General features: G+C 47.0%; 1 protein-coding gene across 3 annotated transcripts in view; it reads left to right on the top strand.

Annotated features, from left to right (window-relative positions):
* Positions 1-11,933: 11,933 nt before the first annotated feature.
* The window catches only part of LOC135822802 (basic helix-loop-helix ARNT-like protein 1), a 21,860-nt gene continuing 10,468 nt past the window's right edge, over positions 11,934-23,325 (top strand). Inside the window, exons 1-6 of one of the 3 annotated variants that reach the window (XM_065335632.1) lie at positions 11,934-12,766; positions 13,618-13,869; positions 19,185-19,384; positions 20,409-20,579; positions 20,830-21,165; positions 21,710-21,864. In XM_065335632.1, the coding sequence (XP_065191704.1) occupies positions 19,341-19,384; positions 20,409-20,579; positions 20,830-21,165; positions 21,710-21,864 (706 nt within the window). In that variant the 5' untranslated portion in view covers positions 11,934-12,766; positions 13,618-13,869; positions 19,185-19,340. Of the gene's footprint in view, positions 12,767-13,617; positions 13,880-19,184; positions 19,385-20,408; positions 20,580-20,829; positions 21,166-21,709; positions 21,865-23,325 lie in introns of all 3 variants that reach the window. The other 2 variants (XM_065335631.1, XM_065335630.1) reach the window with 2 other exon arrangements.

The raw sequence follows: 23,325 nt of genomic DNA, 5'->3' as shown, positions 1-23,325 counted from the left end.
GCCTGCTTATCCAAAGTGTGCATAGCATGCTTCTTGGCCAAAGATGGGTGGTTCCAGAATTGGAACAAGCCAGATGTTGGCAGCTTTGATGCAAATGTATCCAGTAATTCCTGGACACAATGGTCGTCCACAGCAAGGTCTTGAGCAGCTCTCGGTTCAAAGGTGGACAGAGAACCTCCACAGACCTTGCGGGATTCCTTGCCATAGGCAGTGGCCTCAAACACAGCGTCCGCCAACGGGACAGCAGGTACCGATAGCTGGGGTGGAGGACGATGCCACGACATCAAGCGTCCAGTGCATGTTGCGTCTGCCTGTATTGTTGTGGCGTCTTTCTCCTTACAGTCCAGGAGGTAGAACAGGAGCGCGGCGACATGACTGCAGCTCTCACCCAGTCCAGCAGCACACTTGCACCTGGCACTATACACAGCCCCTTGAGGCGACATAGTAATAAAAACTGGGTAGGCCGATTTCTCCCGTGACGGATAAGACTGGTGCACATGCCCTCTAGCATAGATGTACTGGGGCTTCACGGGATCAGGGCAGCACATCCACACATTGGAAACCCACCCGCTGGTGAAATAGCTATAGCCTTTCAGTGACTTGAAGTTGCTGCGCTGACGGTCAGACGAGGATTTGTCCCTCACTTCCACGAGGTACGTGTATATGTCCCCGTAAATAAAATTATCAATAAGGAAATCGTGTACCCAACACGAGACAGAATCATACGTTGGCAAGGCTTCCAATTCTGCCGTGATCTCCACTGTTTTCGCGGACGCTTCTGGCGCAACATGTGGCGGCGCTGAGGCTGCAGAAGACGTCTCAGCAAGTCCAACAAGGGTCTCCACCAACTCAGTTTTCCTCTTATTGCTGTGGACAATTTTGAAATGTCTGCACAGCTCCTTCAGCACAGGCACGTTTGCTGACTCCAAGCGTTTCCTCAACTTGTCGACATCACCCTGTTGAGACTGCACTGCCTCGACAAGCTCCTTGAGGGATGCCATGTCGGGGAGAGAAAGGAAATGTCAACGATAGCAATTGTTCTCAATACAAAATGATGTGCAAACAGCACAAAAACCCGAGTCTTTTGCCTTACGCTGCGCCGTGGGCGTCAGGTCACGTGCACTTTGTGAAAGTGGTCTATGCAACGGTATGTCTTGAACCCTTCTACATGTACGTCCACACAGATGATCTTTCTGAAGACGCAAGTACAAGTCATGTACAATCATCATGTACGTTACAACCTACAAGTACAGTACATGTACCATGCATGTGAACACCACAGGACGTATGGTGGAAATCTGCCAACAAGCCGGACCCCCAGATCTCACATGATCTGATGAAGCATGTGAAGCAGCTAGGACCATTCTATTAGTGAGTGGTTCATGTCTGGCGAGGATTTCTAGAACGGTGACGGGAGGATGTCAGATAGGTCGTGTAGCAAGTGACGTTAGTGTGTTTTATCAGCCAGCACACTGCATTATAGTCTCGTGCATCAGCTCTGGAATCTGCAACGCCTACGTGACATGTCAAATCCATAAACGACTGCCCCTTTGCCTGGACGCTGGTATCACACTACGCTAGTACCAGAGTACAGACTGCCTAGCCTGCCCATGTGTCACTTACAATGTATACCTCATGTACAGTCACCTGTTACTAGTGTTAGTGTGTAGAAGACACGAACATGTCACAATGTCAAACATCAAACTACATGTACTAGTACTACTTGTTGGCGCTGCAGCAGCTGCAGTGCAAACTCTGCTACTGGCTTGGCATGGGGTAATCATTCCATGCACTGATGACGTAGTGGAGCAGTAACATGTTACTTACGATACTCCACAAGGACCACAACTGAACCGGGTCCTCTTTGACAGTTTGAACACTCAAAAGTCAAAGAACCTTTTGAACAAATCCATAATTGTCCGGAAAAATAAATGGAAGAATCCAAAGTTAGCGCATGCCATGTGAACAAAAGGCAATTATTCATCACAGTCACTTCTAGCAAAGCAGAGCATTGTTCCGAACGAGAGCGCTGCTAAAGTAAAGTAGCTAGCCGGATTCGCGGCCGCATCACCTGACGTGTTTAGGAACATATCAAGCAAATACATGTACATTCGCATTGGCGGGCCACCAATTTGGCCACCAATTTGCCCATACATGTACATGTGTATCCTCAGTGTCTAATGCAGACATCACAAGTGAGTCAGAGGGGGGGGGGGGGGGGATAAGTTAGCTTAACACCCGGCTGAAATTATTGACCATCCCCACTTGTATAGTAGGTCAATTTCCCTGTCAATTATTATTATTACGGCCCTGTTGGAGAGCTGAATGATACAGTACTGCAGCTGTAACATGGTACAGCGGCATTCACGGCTGCAGCTGTGGGAAGGCATCTGCTACCTTTCACCCAAAACATTACTTCGAAGTATACATACATGTACATGTAAGTGAAAGTCTGAGTTGTACTAGTGGTAGGCCCTGAGAGATGACGCCTTGATGGCATGGCGAGAGCAATAGGTTGTATTGAATCCACGTTCCATTATTAAAATTTACATTGGCGCGCCATCTCTACTACCTCGCCTCTGTCTTGTGTTGTGATGTTCTCCACGTGTTTCTGATGAATATGTACATTGTACATGTACATTTACATGTACATGTAGATGTAGATCGGGCTGTGTTTATACTTTTAGAAATACAACGATTTTTACCCTACTTGACTGCAACCAGATTATGGAACTCTCATCCACCTGTACATGTATGTCACCAAGCAGCTTCCTTTCCAACATTTATTTGCATCTTACGTGATCGCCTAGGGTACCCCATAGAAAGACAGTTTAAAAGTCTGTGGGGATTTCCCTAGCAAAACGATAAACACGTACACTACTACTAACGTGCGGCTAGGGGAGGGGCAGGGGCCGCAGGGCAGGGTGAAGGTATTCCGGTGGTGTGGGCAAGGAAATATGGCCAATGACGTCATAACCGTACAAGCACTTGTTGTTTAACCGATCAATTATTATACATGTACATGTACATGGACATGTACATGTACATGTATATTCGATCAATGCTGCGCTACATGTATAACTGACGTTTTGGTTTTGGTGGTATTGTCTATTTTGGAGTGTCCACCGCTGTAAAATGTCCAGATATAGACCATGATTCTAGCATTTTCTATGTCGACCTCCTTTCTGGCAGCACAATCTCGAAAAGTCGTGTCATTGTCGAACTGTCAGTCTCTTTGAAATGCTCCTTGTAACACTTACGTATGGACGTTGCGCGCGCCTGATTCCCTGTAACACGTGATTCACGCATGCCTCCATCATTATTCCATGATCGGCGTGGGGTGTGAGGAGTGGTAAATCAGAAGATATTCTGCTTTGCTTACATGTTCATGTTCATTGTTCATGTATTCATGTACATGTACATGAATACATGACCAATGAATACATGACCAATGGACTGTTACCACCTTTTTCGTTCTCTTTTGACCTTCCGTTTTATCCCACCGATTATCATGAACAGCTGCGATTTCAACGGCGACATGTGCTTGTACAATACCTACGAAGACGAGGACACAATAAAAGAAGAAAATACAATGTACATGTACATGTACATGACATGACGTACATTTATGGTAGGAGGAGCCGGTCGCATGGCAACACCACTGCCACTCGGCTGCCTTCACTGGTCATTCACGTGTGTCTGGAGGGGCGTATGCGTGGCTGGCCTGATGATCCCGGAGTATTGTACTATGATAATGACCGTAGCCGGGCGAGTCACCACTCATGTACATTGTACATGTATAATGATTATGACGCTCATCATTTGCTCCCTTGTCACTGGAAAGTTCTGTCCGTTTGGTTCTAGCGAATTCAAATAAAGAAAACAACAACAACAACAACAACAACAACAACAACAACAACAACAACAACAACAAAAACAAAAACAACATGTACATGATTGTACAATGTCATTTTACATGTACATGTAAATTTTACACCAAGGGAAGGTTGAAAGTCACTGATGGACGATGGCAAATCTTTACTGAAGTACATTGTACATGTACATGTAGTGATGTACTTACACGCACATGTGCAGATCGCTGGAATTCGCTCCCTGCTTCTGTTCGTATTTGCTCCACGCTATCAGACTTCCGCTCATCTATACAAAAACATATAGGGTACCCCGTAAGAAGGCCTTAGGCCTGTGGGAATGCCCTATTAAAAATTTAATAAATAATAATAATAATGTACACACACCACACGCATACACACATGTACACACACCACACAGAGTACTGTACACACCACGCGAATAGACATGCATGCACACACCATGTAGCACACACAAACGCACGCATACACCACAACACACACCGCAGCACACCCGCACGTGTCCGCAGATTGAGTACAAATTTTGTTTTCAAAACAATAAGTAACTCCAAAAGCTCCAAAGAAAAGCCAATAACTAAACCACCAAGAGCATGTACATTAAACTCATGTTATAAATTTTAGAAAGAGTCATGTAGGACAAGTCGCACATGTACACCATACTCCTGTGCGCACGCACACACAGCACGCACACACACACGCACACACACACGCGTGCGCGCGCACGCAGTCCGCATTCTCATTGCTCACATACTGTAGACGTAGACCTATCTACATGACTCATGAGTTACTAGTTTTATCCAGGATCAGATCGTACAAACCCCGCGGCTCTCGAGCACCATGGCGGAAAATGGGGCTGGCAGACACTCGCCAGCAGCTGCTGACAATATGTGCATGCAGCCATTTGTAGGGGTTTGCAGGGTCTTGACTTCAGCTTCCACTGAGCACACTGCACGTGACTGCAGAGCACCGTCATTATTCTAGAGTACTCCGAAGGCCTACTCCACCACCACCACCGCATACACTACACCACCACCGCATACACTACACCACCACCGCATACACTACACCACCACCGCATACACTACACCACCACCGCATACACTACACCACCACCGCATACACTACACCACCACCGCATACACTACACCACCACCGCATACACTACACCACCACCGCATACACTACACCACCACCGCATACACTACACTACCACCGCATACACTACACCACCACCGCATACACTAGGCACCAGCGGATTCTGCTCGAAAAGATGGCAGATTCTGCTCGAAAAGCAGTGAAATTGGCAGAACCATACAAACCTTATGGCGGCCTCGAATTCTGCTCCATTTCTTTATTACTAGTGCACTGGCACCACTATACCAGCACTTGTCTCCACCATGGTACCAGCAGCAGCACAGGCTCACCACTTACAAAACATGCCACTGAATACTGAGACAGTGAGACAGTAGTCACTGATTGTCATGCCTGCATTCTGGGGAATAGTTAGTATACCCTAATGACTGATAATGAGTGTTGGCGGATTTCAATATTTCCAGTTTAAATTTATTTTATTCATACAATACATGTACATGTATATTCCACTTACCATCCTCATGCGAAGGTCCTCGAGTCCTGGTTGTGACAGTCAATGTTTTCCTCAGACTTTTCCCTTTTCCATTCCCTCGACCAGAAAACAATGTATTCCGTTTGCATCTTTCCTTCAAACCTGTGGATATTATACAATGCATCTACACAGGAGAGATTGGAAGCTGTGTTGCAACTCTGAGTTTCAGGTATTACTACGATCACCAGGCAATTTATGGCTCCAAAACGGGCAGCCTGAACATAAGGGGGAGCAAGGTGTGAAATATTGAGGGGAATCATAGCGCACAAGTCAGGTGCAGGCGTGAGGTTGCTAAGTCGTTAGACTTGAGGCTATCCAGCAGCAGCAGTTCCGGTGTGAATGATATAGAATAGAGCTGGGGACTTAAATGCCAAATCCACACATGCCCACACCATTACACACATGCATGTACATGTATTCTCCCATGCACTCCCACACATACATGTACTCTCTCGCACCCACACATACTCCCTCTCTACAATCTATCTACGGATCCCCCAAAGGTTTTTCGACATAGCAACACGCAACAGCTACATGTACGTGTACCGGTCCGGTTTGGTATTAGATAAACCTTGTGTTGTTCGAACATGTTGTTGGTTGACAGCATGTAACAAGGTGGAGGACACCTTGTTCGGAAACAGGTGACCTTTCTACAACCTCCCTGGTTGGTAGAGCCCCGGTCCTCACGACCATCTGAACCTTATGGGTGTTAGACCCAGTTTTGACCCTCTTTATTCTAGGGAGTTGTCAATTGCGCCGTTCGTAGAATGTCTAGTGCCCATTTTTGGGATTATAATTTTCTCTCCTTCCTAAATTGTTCATGTTGTTGGTCCAGCGAGGTACAATGTACATGTACATCTAAATCTACTGTGCACGTGTGCTAGCTGCATATCTGTTGCAGTGGTTGGTTGGTATTATTTTATACTTCGCCAGAATGAACAGGCATTGCTGCATTCTTGCCTGCACAAGTGGATTGTCCAATCTCTCACAGAAATGACGAAGAAAGGAAAAAAATATGTTACATAAGATTGTGAAGCATGAACACTTGTAAGAGAAATTATTACATAATAGAGAGATAGAGAGAGAGAGAGAGAGAGAGAGAGAGAGAGAGAGAGAGAGAGAGAGAGAGAGAGAGAGAGAGAGAGAGAGAGAGAGAGAGAGAGAGAGAGAGAGAGAGAGAGAGAGAGAGAGAGAGAGAGAGAGAGAGAGAGAGAGAGAGAGAGAGAGAGAGAGGGAGAGAGAGAGAGAGAGAGAGGGAGAGAGAGAGAGAGAGAGAGAGAGAGAGAGAGAGAGAGAGAGAGAGAGAGAGAGAGAGAGAGAGAGAGAGAGAGAGAGAGAGAGAGAGAGAGAGAGAGAGAGAGAGAGAGAGAGAGAGAGAGAGAGAGAGAGAGAGAGAGAGAGAGAGAGAGAGAGAGAGAGAGAGAGAGAGAGGAGAGAGAGAGAGAGAGAGAGAGAGACGGCAGACAGACAGACCGACAGACAGACAGACAGACAGGCAGAGAAGACAGACAGAGAGACAGAGACGGAGAGAGGGAGAGGGGGACGAGAGTGTGCGCAAGACTGTGGAGCTGAAACAATCAGATTGTTATAGTGAATGAGCTTTCGATATACAATAGCCATGTACATGTACATGTACATGTAGGAGATGTACCCTCCCCCCCCCCCCCCTCCATGATACTAGAAATAGGACATGGTACGTACACGTACAATGTAGCTCTCTACATGTACATGTACCTCAGTCCTGCTACTATACTGGTACATTGTAAGTAATCTGCCCTGTCCCCTCTCTGTGGCCTGAGCCTGAGGCTGTAACCGGCCGGTAGCCGCCCTCAGTGGTGATGTTCTGGACATCTGGCTATAGAACTTTACGTCACAGTTTTGAACTACTAGTATGACGAAAAACACCAAATCCGTCTGGTACACGCCTGTGTGTACTGTCTGGCTGTCGTCGTGTCGAGGACTTGATCATTGATCAATCACATAATACATGTACATGTACATGTACGTCATCGTATACATGTACATGTACGTGTACGTCATCGTATACATGTACATGTACGTGTACGTGTACGTCATCGTATACATGTACACTATACAGTCATGTAATTATTAGTATTACACTTTTGTCGTTTTGAGATTTAGTTTACATGTACATGTACATGTACATGGTCATTGTACAATCATGTTGTGGGTGATTGAACTGTTTACCCCCCAGTCTAACATCGGAAGCCTCGCTCTATAAGTTCAAAGCTGCCCTCACTGCCTCAGGAAATTTACAGCTGACTATGCTTATGCAATCAACGGAATTCCGCCACCTTGCAGTTGATTTTCCCCATTTCTCTCCTCATCAATCCCTACTTCTCTTTGTACATACATGTACATCTACATCTACTGTTCTTTCAATCAAATGAACCCCTCGATAGGCACATTGCCTTTGGGTCATTTCATAATAATAATAATAATAATAATCTCTTTTCCTCAAACCAGTTAAAATAATAATAATAATAATAATGTAAATAGGCGTCGAGGCGACAATAGTTTTAGAATTGCGATCAACAGAACGAGCTGAACCGACATTTCACAAAGGCTTTTATTGTTTTCAAAAAACGAGTGGATACGAAGGCAGTGAAGAACGTGGAAGAAAGAAAAAATGTGATATGGAAAAAAAAAATGATGAACAAAAAATGTTGTACTTCGAACTAGTTTTTTTCATAGGTGTTGTTTCTTCTCACTCCATTTCTCTTTATTAGTATCTTTCTGGATTGTTTTTCATTAGTACAACGTAGCTTCCTGAGGAGTGTTGTGCGAAAACTAGTTCGAAGTACAAATTTTTTGTTCATCATTTTTTTTTCCATATCACATTTTTTCTTTCTTCCACGTTCTTCACTGCCTTCGTATCCACTCGTTTTTTGAAAACAATAAAAGCCTTTGTGAAATGTCGGTTCAGCTCGTTCTGTTGATCGCAATTCTAAAATAATAATAATAATAATAATAATGCTAATGTTGTTGGTTGATCTAATAGTAATACCATTTTACATTTATGTGCAATGCACAGTGTATGTACATGTAGCTTTCCGTGATCCCGAGAACGAGCACTTTTTAGACCAATAATATTGGCAATAATCCACCTACATGTACATGTACTGATGTAGCTACATGTACACATAAATTTCAAGTATCCTGTCAAGAGGCTCCAACCCTTTGGCGGACTGCTTTGAATCGTGGTTGAGTGATAAGTATCGTTCTTTACTCCACTCTCAATCACGTGATCATATTGAGCCTGTATGACGGACGATTACAAAATCAAGTCTTCGACTCCAGATCTGCAGAGAAGATCTACAGATTTTCAGAACTTACTTATGGTACTTGGTAGATTTTACTGGAACAGCTCTCACCCAGTCCGACACGGAAAAAACCCCAACGATCAGCAATCATGACAGCAGTCATTATCCACATGTACTGTCCAGGTCAGGGGCCTAGATTATTACTACAACTGTGTTCTGAGCGTTTCTTTGTATGCGTTGCTTGCTTACTTGTACAATGATTACTAGAGTATGTAGTTTGTCTCCTGCAACCATGTTTCAACCTTGCTAGTGCTCATGTTTGGCGATTTGTTGTTGCACCGCCAAATGGCGCCAATTGTCTGTACTTGCCATCTTCTTACTCTTAGATTTTTGTTGGGTTTCAGTTCCCGTTATGGCAACACAGGATTGAGCATTTCTTTATTATTCTTGCCAATCGTACATGGTATCATAATTATAACGCAATACTACTACCAGTTCAAAACTAGTATTAGATAAACCTTGTTATAGTTCTCACATAATTGTGTCATGCTGTCAATCTAACAATAATGTATGTACATGTACATACATGTACATGTAAGCAAATTTTGCTTTGCCCGTAACGCGTAAAAGAAGCTTTCACATGACACAGTCATAATCATTGTATGAATTTTTAAAATTTTACAATCATGTACATGTAGGTGTGGATACATGCCTGGAATGCAATTTTATTATTATATATTTGAGGATTTCCCAAAGACGTATCAATGCAAGCCTAGCTGCGCCTGTGCAAAGACCATCATCACTACTGACATCAGTGATTCACCATGCATGCAGCACAGCGCATTGAGCGCAACCTGCATTAATTTTGTAAAATAAATGATTAAATTTTTTTTGCATGCGCGATTTATGAATCGACTGCATATCCGGTATCCGCATAATATGTAGCTCTCATGTTGATTCTTGCCAAAGCGACATGATCTGACGATTGTACTACAAATTCAATGATTGTACATGTATGTCATTACATGTGTAGTATGGGTGCCCATATCCGGCATAATTATCATTACGCTATGTGACATTATAACAAGATCTTAAGAGTGTAAATCTACTAGTACTACAGAGTCCGTGATTGTGATTCCATTCGTTCTGTGATCACGGGTGTGTTTTTGAAGCGAAGTGGATGTCGATGTGAGCTCAAGGGTTGCTGCTCACAGACACAGTCACACTGCAGTACTGCGCTCCAGCTCTACAGCACTACAGTCGCTGTCGCAGTATGCCATACTGGCCATAGCTCGCGGACGCGGAGGCCGCCAAGCGTGCGTGCGCGTCAGGACTCAGGGCCCGTCATCTGGTCATCATGGTCATTCTGCTCGACCAAAACTAAGTAATTAGTTACTTCAAAACCCCAGCTTGATCTGTAGTACTGTAGTCTGTAGTACATCTACTGGTAGCTCTCGAGACTCGACTGCATGGGTTGACCAGGTTGACCAGGTTGACGGGCCAGCAAGGCAGGGTAGGGGTCACTGCACTGCGTGACTGCAGCCACTTGCACAGTCATGTACTATGATGTAGCCTATTGTAGGCCCCGTCTGGGGACTGGTAGACCCAGGTACTCGAAGTCCGTACACTTTTACAGTGTGTGTTTGTCGAGCTGAAACTCACACTAGCAATGATCACTTGCCAGAATCCTGCTCGTGGATGGAAGGTATCTTGTCCAAGTTTGTTCTGAGGCCAGGCTCGATTGAACCAGGCCATCTTTCGATCCGATCTGTTTCTCTGGAGTTCGCTGATTTTTCATATCAAATTTTTGTGTCGCGGAGGGTACTCTAAGTCCGTACTGATCAGAGGTGACTCGAAATACACACATATTTCTGCTAATTGCTAACTTGCAATCCGTCGGTTACGACGAAAGCACCGAAGGGATATGTTTGGCATGTGCCTCCACCAGTATTTCTTGCAAAAGCGTAGTTTGTTGCCGAACTGCAAGCTGTTTTAGTCGGCTCAGAGAAGAAGCAGCTGCGCTGTGAAAACCGCGGGAAAACAGTGGTGGAGATGCCAGGAGTGTCAACCTTTCTGCAAGAATTGGTGGTTCTCTGTAAATTCTTCTCCTCTGGCCATTGTCAGCTCTAAGGGGTCGTCGCAAAAGTTTTTTGTCGTCCCTGAAACGAACATGATTCGTCTGGGGGGGAGGGGGTGCGAGCCAAAATCGCAAGTCAACCGACACTGTACATATGACATGTACATGCATGCGATTTTCGTCGTCCAGCATAGCAAGCTGTGTTCGTTTCAGAGGGAGGGGAGGGGGTCCAAGTACGAAATGAACGATGTTCGTTTCAGGGACGACAGAAAACTTTTGCGACGACCCCTAAGCTGGCTCTTGATGATTGAGTGAAGGTCTGTTTGACGCTGTGTCCGTTCGAAATCGGTCTTGGCAAAGTTGATTTTTGCATGAAATGTAACCCAATTTGTATTTCGTATGGGCACTCGAAAACCCACTCGCGTGGTATGGGACTTCTGCTTATCGTAGATCCCTGAAAATTGGTACGCGAGGAGAACATACCACACTGTCCCCTCCATAAAATATTTGAGTCGAATACAATAAAAGAACATGAAATTATGGGCGTACGAACTTAGGATACCATGTACGGACTTCGAGCACCTGGGTCTACTCAGTGGTAGCCTCTACTAAGTACTAGCTCTAGCTAGCTGTGACCGTGAGTGAGTGTGAACTCCACTCGTAGATAGCCTACAAGTACAACTAGCACAAGTCTGTAGAAGTGTAGATCTACAACTCGAGCTCGCGCTGAGCCAAGGAAAGGCTTGCGAGTTGCGAAGCCATCGTTGTAAACTGTTACTTCATGAATTCACTTTTTCAGACTGCACTGTGTCAGTCATACATGTGTACAATCATAGTCATTGTAGATCTACACTCATGACTGTGTATAATTTCGCCGCAACCACGGCCATCCACGCTCATCATGTCTCATAACACCTACTGCTAGTACATGTACTGTGTAGTAGTACTGACTGTACAGTGCAGTGTAGACTGACTGTACTGTCTGTAGTAGATGAATACACTGTACTAACTACTGCGAGTACTGGGAGGACTGCATTCTCCAGCCTAGTGCATGCAGGACCCTGGCCTGAGCTAGCCGACACAGATTTGTACGATTTTCGTAGTTGTGTGTCCTGTGCCTGTGGAGTCTCCCTCGTCTCAGCTACACGGAGCTACTCTGCGTGGACCGATGAGGAAAATTGCAACTCTGCTTTGTTCATTTGAAGTCGGTGAGGAGAACTCGTTATCGTGAGGGAAGGCGAGCACTTTTGATCCAAACAGCCGCCGATCGAGTTTGCTGTTGAAAGTTTGTAGTCATTGACAGCACAGACTAGGCTTGTTGCCAACGGTCAACGCACTCCAACGCCAATGCTGGTTCTGAACGTCTTTCCAATGGATTCGATTCTATCTGGTTGCCGTTCGGTCTACTCATTTGATCGTTTACACCGTACGTAGAGCTTCAGCGGACGTTTGCACGACTGCCTCCTAGATCGACTGTTGAAGCAGTTCGGGTCAGGCCGAGGCAGAAAGAGAGAGAGAGAGAGAGAGAGCGCAGGAGAGGAGGCAGCATCTGGCCAAGCAGTAAGCTCGTGTGTCTCTGCGGCCTGGAGGAGCACCTGCTGAGCTGCTGAGCGGCGATTTGTGCCACGGCGCTTATACTATAGGACTACAGCAGAAGCAAAGTGCTTATTTCAAGCTGGAGACGGCAGTCTAATCGGTGTCTTCTACGCGAGCTGTTGCAAAACTCTAGAATCACCACCGGCCAGTGGCTTGCCTGACATGGTATTGCAGCCGAGTACGAGTACTGTCATTGCCTGAGCTGATTCTGTTGCTGTTGTTGGACATCACCTTCGCTTTGCTGTGGAGTTTGGCGCTGAGCAAGTAGGCTGTGCGATCCTCCCCAGCCTAACCGGTAAGGCATCGATCCCCTTGTCTTATGATGGTTTTGTACGTGGACTACTAGTACTTGTGTTTTGAAATGGCCTCACGATCACTCGAGTGGAGGCTCTGAGTTTTGGTTGGGGATGTGGCGGCGATACGCTGTATCTACGTGTGTGGCTGTTCTATTAGAGGATTGTTTAGCGTTTTGGGCACCGTCGAGTTCGTTGTGCGTGGTAAGAGGAGAAAAGCTGCACTTCGAAGAAAGATATCTAGTGGTTAGCTTCTTATTTTCGCCAATGAACAAAGTCAAGTCAATGAATGTTTTGTGTCTAGTCGTACGGTACTTTTTGGACGGCCGAGTGCGCGCTGAGCATGGAGAGGTAGAACGCTCCTTGATTGGTGATTGATCTTACTCTCTGCTCTGGTCTGAGCGTTAGCTGGTAATTCCTACTACTTTGAATACAGGTAGATCGAGGATCCAATGATGATTTTTGAAAGCGAAACATCAATACTAGTATACTGCAATAGTACTCGATAACAGTAGTACCAATACTCATCTTCACTAGCACTTGCAGCGAGTCTGACGACACCCTCTTTTAGAATTATCAACTAACGTTACTGTTGTGTTTGCTTGTCTTGTACAAGTTAGTTGTAACTATGCCCTTGTGTTGATCTACAAGCCGTTAACATTAACATTCTGCACTTTGTATTAATTTTGTGTCATTCGATGATTCCGCTGATTGTTCCTTTTTCTGGGTGGAAAGAATTAGAAGTGGACCAAGAAATAGATGTTTCGTAGGTGATGACACTGTGGTGGCATTTGTGAATAATTCTGTTTGTTGTGGTTTGGAAAGATGTCTTATCTGTGTGTTCATGTGGTAGATGATACTAAGTTTCGTGGTGTCAATCTCTGTTACTGCCAAAATCTGCACTGTCCTAAGTGTGTCTCGTCACTCCAGTGCATGGCACATGTACACCATGACACGTGTATGATGTGGCTTTGTCCATATTCTGCATTCTGCCTGAAAAGTGAAAATGATCAGCTGAGCTTGGCTGATCAGGACAAGCTGCCAGCACTAATACTCCCTGCTCAGACAGTGTGACTGGAGTATTCTATGGAGTGTGACTGTGCAAGTATGTGACAGTGAGTTAGCACTAACTTACTTAGCAGGCACCATACTGCCAAGTACAGCCTACTGTACTGAGCAAATCGAAAACTCCCAAAGCATCACCATTCATGATTCATGGTCCTGCACAACTAACTAACTAATACTTACTTGTTGATTTATTGGGCATCAGGAAGTACAATGTACCAACCCACCATGCAGGGGATCCCTGTGTGATTTGTTGGTCGTATGTCTGCATGCCCCCTCACCCCAGTCACTGGCCGTATGCCTGCATGCCCGCTCACCCCAGTCACTGTAACTGTAAGCAGAAAATTAATATTCGTCTGGAATTTAATTTCATCATTTTCGTCCAAGGAGCTTATGGATAAAATTAAAATTAATGCCGGACTTATGTCGATTTGTCCAGCTTTTCAATACACTCTTACGTTCCGTTTCATGGACGGAATTTTCAACCGGACGAACTCCCTTTCTTTGGAGTTGGATGAAAGGATTGACCGACGAAATGTACTGGCTGTACAGTGTTGAGTTCTTCTCGCTCAACATAATGTATACTGGCACTAACACACATATACTCAGACATATACTGGCACACACACACACACACCTTGGACCTTGGACGCCCATCGCGTAGCGATGATGGCTCAGACGCGGCAGTGGGGGGCGTGCCTCCTCAGGTCCCCAATGCGGCCAAAGGGACGGCCACATGCGCAACGGAACTCTTTCGGTCCGGGTGGAGGAGGCTGCTGACGACACAACCGCTTCCAGGTTGGGCGATCCTGGGCTTGATGGAACCATTCTCCCTCTCCGATCTGTGCCGCAGCTAGATCAGTGACAACAACGTCACGCCATCGCTTCTTCGGACCGTGGCGGGGGCGAGTGGCATATAACTCGCCAAATACCATCTGCTGCGGAGTGCGGTGTTCCTCCATACGGGCAATGTGCCCCAGCCAGCGCAGACGATGCTGTCGGAGCAAATCGGAGATGTCAAGAGACATGCCAAATCGCCTGCCCAATTCTGCCGATGTGAGCCTGTCCTCCCACTGCTGGATCCGCGATACACCGAGGATAGACCGAATACAGGAGCGATGGAAGACGGTCAGCCGATGGACGTGGGTAGCCTTCACAGCCCATGTCTCTGCACCGTAGAACAGAGTGCTCAGGACAAAAGCGCGATATACCGTGCACTTAATGTCGATGGATAAACCCCGGCACCGGAAAATCGGGGTCAGGAGGCAACCAAACACACGAGATGCCTTGGCCAAGCGGGAGGTGATCTCCACGTCCAGTGACCCATCGCAACTCACCACACTACCGAGGTAAGTAAAGCCGGAGACCATCTCCACAACTCCACCATCATCGAGGACGACATCAGGTTGTAGGTCCCCCGGGCCGACTGCTATGGCCTTTGTCTTGGCGATGCTGACAGTGAGACCCCACTGAGAGGCACAGGCGATGAACTCGTTTGCCAGGGTCTCCAGATGTTCTCTTGATGTGGTGTATACAGCGGCATCATCAGCGAACTGGGACTCGGTAACTTGGTACGTGTTCAGTCGCGCCTTGGTTGTTCGATCCCCAACAAGCTTCCGGCCAGGGCGTGAGCGCAGGGACACGCCGGGAACAGAAGAGCGGGAACGCCAAGACGACATTACGGCAGCAAAATACAGATTGAATAGGGTGGGGGCAAGAGTACAGCCTTGGCGAAGACCATTGCTAACATATATGTCCTCCGTCAAGCGACCAGATATACGAACCCGAGCCCTCATGCCGACATGTAGGGACCGAATCAAGCTGAGAAGGGTAGGTGGAATACCGAGCTTCCCGAGGACAAGCCACAACGCCTCACGAGGTATGCTGTCATAAGCCTTCTTCAGGTCGACAAATATGACATACAGTGGCGTATCATGTTCGATGGCCTTCTCGATTAGCTGGCGCGCCACAAACACCATGTCGACGCACCCACGTCCCTTCCTAAAACCGCACTGTGACTCAGGCAGCACATCCTCGGACAGTTCCTGAAGGCGATCCTGGATAACCCGTGCAAACAGCTTACCGACTACATCCAACAGGCTGATGCCTCGCCAATTGTCACATGACCGTAGGTCGCCTTTCTTCGGTATGGGTACAATCTCAGCGTCGCGCCACTCAGAAACAACGGAGCCACCTGCCCAAATCTGGGAAATCAGAGAATGAATACGCCGGTGGAGAGCAAGACCGCCACCCAGCACCAATTCCGGCACAATACCTGACGAGCCACCAGCCGTGCCCCTACTCATCCTCCGCATCGCAGCCATCACCTCCTCAAATGTCGGGGCCATGTCAAGTTCATGACGCGGCTCAGCAGTAGGCATGTTATCAATGACATGCATACTAAACTGACTAGCAATGTTGAGCACTCTGTCGAAGTGTGCATGCCAACGCGTAACAAGACTTTCCGGGCTGTCAGTAAGGTGTCCGTCTCCATCATAAACCGCCGAGGGTGTGACCGTACGCCTGCCATCATCCACTCGCTGCAATTTTCGGATGCATTTCCACCTCACACAGCCATCCCCTTGAGCACGCTCAGCATCACCGACCACCTCACGGATCCATTGTTCCTTTGCACCACGCACCGCCCTCGCAACCGACCGCTGGGCTGATCTAAATCCGGAACGTGTCGTTTGATTGCCTGCCGACAACATTCGTTCATGGGCACGTCGCTTCGCCTCAATAAGTGGCTCCAATGCTGCCCTATTCTCCAGAAACCAGTCTGGTTGCCGCCGCCGACCATGGCCCAGTGTTCTCTCCGCTACGCTGGTGATGTCATCACGAAGGGAATTCCAGGTCTCTTCAACACTCTGGCCACCACCGACCGCGCCACCACAGGCTGCCTCCATTGACTCTCGGTACTGCAGTAACGTATCAGGCTCACGCAGGCGATGGGTGGCATACGACCTCCGCTTAGGGACAGTGGATCTACGTTGGACGAAGTCCAGGACAAGCTTGGCCCGAACCATGTAGTGGTCAGTCCAGCACAGTGCGCCGCGGACAACACCAACGTCCTTACAGTAGCAGCAATGAGCTGTACGCATGATGACATAATCAATGAGATGCACTTGGCGAGTGGCTGGATGAGTCCATGTTCCACGCTTACTTCGTCCCTTCTTGTACCATGTATTCATTACTGACAATTGATTAGCTGCACAGAATGACAACAGCTCCTCACCAGCCCGATTGCAATTTCCAAGGCCAAATTGGCCCAAGACACAACCCCACATCCGCTCATCCCCTGGCATGCCATCGATACGACTCACAGCGCTGTCTGCATAGTCAGTGCTGGACCCGACGCGCGCGTTCAAATCCCCAAGGAGCACAAGAACATCTCTGGATGGGATACTGTCCACAACTCGTTGCAAGTCATCGAAAAACTTGCGTCTTACGTTCGGTGGGGCTTTACTCGTTGGAGCATAAACATTGACGATAGAGACACAGAAATCTGCGTGTCGCTTACCTCCACCAGGGAGTTTATCACCTCGCTTGGCGACAAGAAGACGAGCAGTGACAATACGCGAACTGACGGCGCTCCACTGCTCCCCTCCGCTCTTCCACATCCCGGTCACGGCGGAATTCATCAAAATTCCAACTCCCTCGTTCCGGCGGCCGGGCTCACTCCCCAAAGGCAAAGGCCTCCCAGAGTGTAACAACGTACCGCTCCCAGCAGGCCAGACGTCGCTTCCAAACCATTTCGTCTCCTGAATACCAGCAACGTCCACGCCGAACCTGCCGAGTTCCTCCACAAGAAAATCCAGTTTCCTGTCAACGGCGGTATCCGAGACATTTTTATTTTTACGGCATATTTTGGCATCACCAGCGTCCTCCACCAAGGACCGAACGTTCCATGTCGCAGTGACCAGTGTCCCCTTCGCCTTCGTCTTCCCCGTCCTCCTCGTTGTGACCATAATTCATTCAAATTCAAAAAACTACAAATTCCCCAAACCACTTCGTCTGACTAGTGCAATGCGTACAACAAACCTCCCGACAGCTCGCAAGGCTGTCAGGACGGGCCACAGCAGCCAAGGCCTGGTCTCCACCATACGGCACTTGGCTGCCAAGTGTGGCTAATCCATCAATGAGACAGAGCTCAAAAAGAGCAAACTGCCTCCTCCAACAACAAGTTGCAACACACACACACACACACACACACACACACACACACACACACACACACACACACACACACACACACACAGAGACATAGACAGCAACAGCGACAACACACAAAGTGAAGGGTAGTTGGCCGCAGCCAGATGTGAACCGGATAACGAGTGAGGTATGGAAGCAACGACTGAGAGCAGAGTGTCTCAGATAGAATAGGTGTGCCAGCGGATAGCAGAAATAGGCCATGATGCAGAACCACTTGGGACCGTCAGATTAATGTTTCTGGACCTAGCCAGCCGGGAAAAAAACCTCGCGCCGGCGGATGCACTTGTGAGGGAAAAAACCGGGTGTATATCCCCAATGGCGATTAGGCGTCATGTAGGCATGGCAAGCACATCACGGCAAAAAGTGATAAAAAAAAGCAATGATAAGATGCACAGAAATGACGGGTGGGAGGGCAGGGACACTGGTGAGACTCAAAACTGACTGGAGAAGTCAGGAAAAGAATCGACAATAAAGAACACACCAGATGCCATATTTGCAACTGAAAATGTTTCCCGAGAAATACAACGAATCTCTGCACTGGCGTGGATATGTGCTATAAAGATAAAAGTAGATAAAAAATAAAAATCTTTCCTTGGGATAAATCTATGAACAAAATTATTATACATTTTAAAAGTGCCCACTCATTACTCCGACACACAAGGCAAGGTAGGTCAAGAGTTTTCCTAGGACGTTTTCTTGTGACACACACACACACACACACACACACACACACACACACACACACCTCGACACTTGACCTTTGAAGCCCATCAGCAATGATATCATCAGACGGTAGATAACAGTGAAGCGATAGCAACAACTACCACAACCACAACTATTCAGCCTGGTTTACACAGCACATCTATTTCAAGTGGCTTTCACACATACCCCCTCACACCCACACACACACACACACCATACACCCATCCACACACAAACACCCCCCCCCCCACACACACACACACATACAAACACACACACACACACACACACATCGTGCACACACACACACACACACACACATACACACACATCGTGAACGGTGGTGACATTGCTCCATGCTGCCAAATATGGCGATATCGTACTAGTTGTGATTTTCGGACATGTTTCACTTTTTTTGCTGCCTGTCACATTGATCTGTAGCACGTTCAGTGGACTGTGGACTGTATAGTGGACTGTGGACTTCATATTGGACTGTGGACTGCATAGTGGATTGTGTTCAGAAGCACCTGTGCACCTGTACGGAATAGGAAATATTCTTCTTCCTGGCGTTTTCCGTGGCTATTCCGACTAGCAATTATGGAGTACCCGAATCATGCGACAGCAAGTGACCAGGTTCCGAAGTAAGTACGCTTGGCAATGCTGTGTATTGGGCAATGCTGTGTATTTGGCAATGCTGTGTATTTGGCAATGCTGTATATTTGAGTGAAGGTCAGTCCCTTGGTGTTTATAAACTCATTGTCTTCTGCCATAACGCACATCCAACTTTAACTGAAACTTTGTCGGCATATTATTGTTATCATTCTTCTTTATTCTCACGCTGGCGACTCGCGCCAGTATGTTGCACTCATTGTGTATGCACGGCGACAAACATGATTTGCCGCGTACATGTAGGTCGGCAAAAAGAGCCCAATGTCTGTTGCAGCACCTCATGGTGATGATGGTACTGGACATGGCAGCTACAGACACATGCGTATCATGTTGCCATGTCGAAAAGATTGCTCTGGGAAAGAATGTGACCACAGTTCCCTTCAGTCAAGGCATTCAAACCAAGAAAGATAGCCTAAAAATGTGCAGAAGCTTACACAATCCATTTCTCTACACTGTGAAGTGAACCACCTCAGTGCCGCCCTGGCGCTCTTCTTAATTTTACATGCATTGTCGGACACATGGAGGTTACATGCATTGTGGGGCATAGGGTTCACTCCGAGAGCAGACACACTGTAATTTCACAAATTTTCGATGTACTTCTATTTTCGGTACTTTCGGTGCATCTGTTTCATACCTAAAATTTCAATAAACCGAACAAACACTAACACACATAATCCAATAGGGAACTGCTTCTCTGTACCGAATATTTCTGTTCACCTAACTTGGCCTTTTGCTCTCATGCCGAAAATGATGAGTACCTAAATCTTGTGGAATTAGAGGCATGAATCTAGATGTCGCGGTGATCTGCTGCTGGGCAGGAATCCTTAGCGATGGAGAGGCCAGATCAGACGCTCTCTCATCTAGTCGGCGTGAGTGAAGATTCTGTGCACAGCGCCAAGGTGTGTAGTGATGCGCTGACGCAACTGTACATTCACCTTCTCTCCTTGTTTGTGTGTGCGTGCGTGTGTATGTGTGTGTGTGTGCATGTGTTGTTAGCCTTCCAAACGCGGACACTGCGGATGGCGCACAATTCATGCTCAACATGTTGCAGAACATTGGTTATGGCACGGCCCTTCAATCCTTTGTACCAGATCCAGCAGCTCCTACAGCTCCCTCTTGTACAGATCTATCAAGTGGGGGGTTCTCCCACATTGTTGGCGGAGAAAGGTATGACATTCAGTTGACTGCGAATTTTGTCACATTTCTGTCTTCTTCGTGAACTACAAAGCAGCTGAGTGGGCATAGTTCCCTTGTGGATTGTTGTGGCTATGGGTAGTGTTTTGGATACAACCAGTGCTGAGGCCATCTCTACGTGTGTGTGTGTTTGTGTGTGTTTGTATGTTTGCGTTTGTGTGTGTTTGTGTGTATCAATGTTTGTGTGCATCGGTGTTTGTGCTCTGTAATTGCTGTACTGTAGATCGGGAGGACAGAATGCCGTCTCATCTAGCCCCAATCACGACAACAGCCAACAACTACCCGACAGGCCCGGTTTCCCTTTGGGATTGGAGACCACAGCTACAGCAGCCCCTGCTGCTATGCAGGCTACATGCAATCACTCCAACACGACGCATAGCCATGCAGAGGCGACCAACACGCCACTGGCATCATCTAACCCGCCAACCAAACCTGTAGCACCGAAGCGGAAAACCGTGTTGCCCGTTGCGAAAGCGGAGAAAAGGTCCACCTCTCAGCGATCGAAATCCCATCAGGCTAAGCCAGATGCGCCCAAGCCACTCTCCGCGAGTGAGATGAAGTAAGAATGCATGAATTGAAATTTGGAAGATTGTGTTGTTTTCTACATGTAGTAGCTATGTTGTTTAGGTGCTGCATCTGCGTCTTTGATCCTAGAGGGTGGTGGCGTTCCCACGGCGGCGCTGCATCTCTGCGCCTTTGATCCTAGAGGGTGGTGGCGTTCCCACGGCGGATGCAGAAAACTCGGCTTTCAGCCGAGTCACACGCGAACCGTGATTTTGTTTTGTTTTTTTTGTTAGCTATGCCGAAACGCATGCTATCTTGTGCAGTATGCTTGGTTGATGACCGGCAGTACACTACACATACTTCCCCTTCTACCGTGGAAGCAACCACTGCTATTATAAGACAAACGTTGTGTCTGGGATGCAAGTTATAAAGATGCCTGTGTGTATGTCTATAATGCATGTGTGTGTTTGTGTGCGTGCGTGTTTGTGTGCGTGCGCATGTGTGTTGTGTGTGTGTGTGGGTGTGCCTGTGTGTGTGTATGCGTGAATGCGTGTGTGTATGCGTGAATGTGTGTGTTTTTGTGTGTTTGTGCTGTGCAGGGACAGCCATAGTGAAGTGGAACGCAAGAGACGGTTGGCGCAGAAGGAGATGATCGTAGCGATGACCGGCATGCTGCCCTTTGGTTCCGACATCAAGAAGCGCGACAAGCTAGACAAACTAAAGGCCATCATAGAACTGCTCAAGAAAGTACAACGTAAGACTGAGTTTTGCATCGTGGCTACAGAGGTGCCAAATCTACCGATCAGTCGGGGGATCTCCTGATTTTTGTTGGTTTTGAAACATGTCCCGATCTCCCTCCCAATACGGAAAATCTCCCGACTTGCTGCTTGTTCTCGTCAACTTCGTCAAGCATGCACACACAGACGGGGAGGGGGGGGGGGGGAGGGGGGAGGGGGTAGCATGCATGCATGCAGTAGAGCCAGCTACGTAGTGCACCTACAAAAGTCATGTTCATAACTGTACGTCGTTTCGTGTTGTAGTCGTGCTAGTACTGAACAACATGTATACAATGTAAACATGTCGATGTAAAAAAAGTAGTGGTGAAACGAATATCAAAACCCAGTAGCCGAATATTCGTTGGCTTAACGAACGAACGAACGAATATTCTTTCGTTAACACGGATGACATCACACACCCTCCTTTCAGTCATTTTATTGGATATTGTCACTATCATTAGGCGTGACAAACGAAGGCACATATTTCTCCATCATTTCTAGGTCAATTTTCACAAAATCCCCAGCTAAAGTGCATTTTACACGCTCAAAAAACAGCGCAATACGTGATTTTCGGTCGACCGCCACAACTCCATTCCAGGACCCCGGATCGCGTCCGGGTTGCTTCGAAACGACAGCTGAGAGTTTTCTAAAGCCGATGGAACTTTCGATGAAGCGGTTTGGTCAAGTATTCGCGAAGTTACGGAAGTTTAAAGTCGCCTGGTAAACTCTGCATACCCGGTTAGCGAATATTCGCCATGAGAAATATTCGTTCGAATGTGACAAACCGAACGAACATTCGAATATTCGGTATATTCGTTTCACCACTAAAAAAAGACATCCGTTTGAAGGCCAACGGACCTCCCCGCCTATGGACCTCCCCGTCTGGCTACCCCCCCCCCCCCCCGTGGAAGGAGATCTACCGACCAAAGAAAACATGAACTTTTCAGGTCTGTGTGCAGCTGATCCTATCCGTGAACCAGAATCTTGATCTAAAGCATATTAATACTAGCACTTGGTCACTGTGTAACATCAGTGTGTGACATCGCTGTGTGACATTAGTGTGTGACATCAGTGTGTGACATTAGTGTGTGACATTAGTGTGTGACATCAGTGTGTGACATCAGTGTTTGACAAACACAATCATATCAAAGAAATTTCTGTGGTGTGCATGTGGAGTGTGTGGAGCTTGTGCAGGCAGCTGGCTGCACACAAACTAAAATTAATGATTGACCTGCTGCTAGCTAGTAGATTGAGTGCCAAACAAACGTTTATTTTCACATACCGGAGATTAAATCCAGTGCCTTGACAAGGTAGCATTGCTAGTCACAATAGCAGAGGAGATCTGCGGATTTCTGTTTGTTCTAACTATGCGTTCCCTCCTGTGTGTAAACATCAGTCAGACGGTGACTACACGCACAAGAAACGTAGTGGTTACGATG

This window comes from Sycon ciliatum, chromosome 8, assembly GCF_964019385.1.
Source record: "Sycon ciliatum chromosome 8, ocSycCili1.1, whole genome shotgun sequence".
NCBI classification, from domain to species: domain Eukaryota; kingdom Metazoa; phylum Porifera; class Calcarea; order Leucosolenida; family Sycettidae; genus Sycon; species Sycon ciliatum.
The sequence above is the reverse complement of the archived record's forward strand: the minus strand, read 5'-3'. Positions and strand labels throughout refer to the sequence as shown.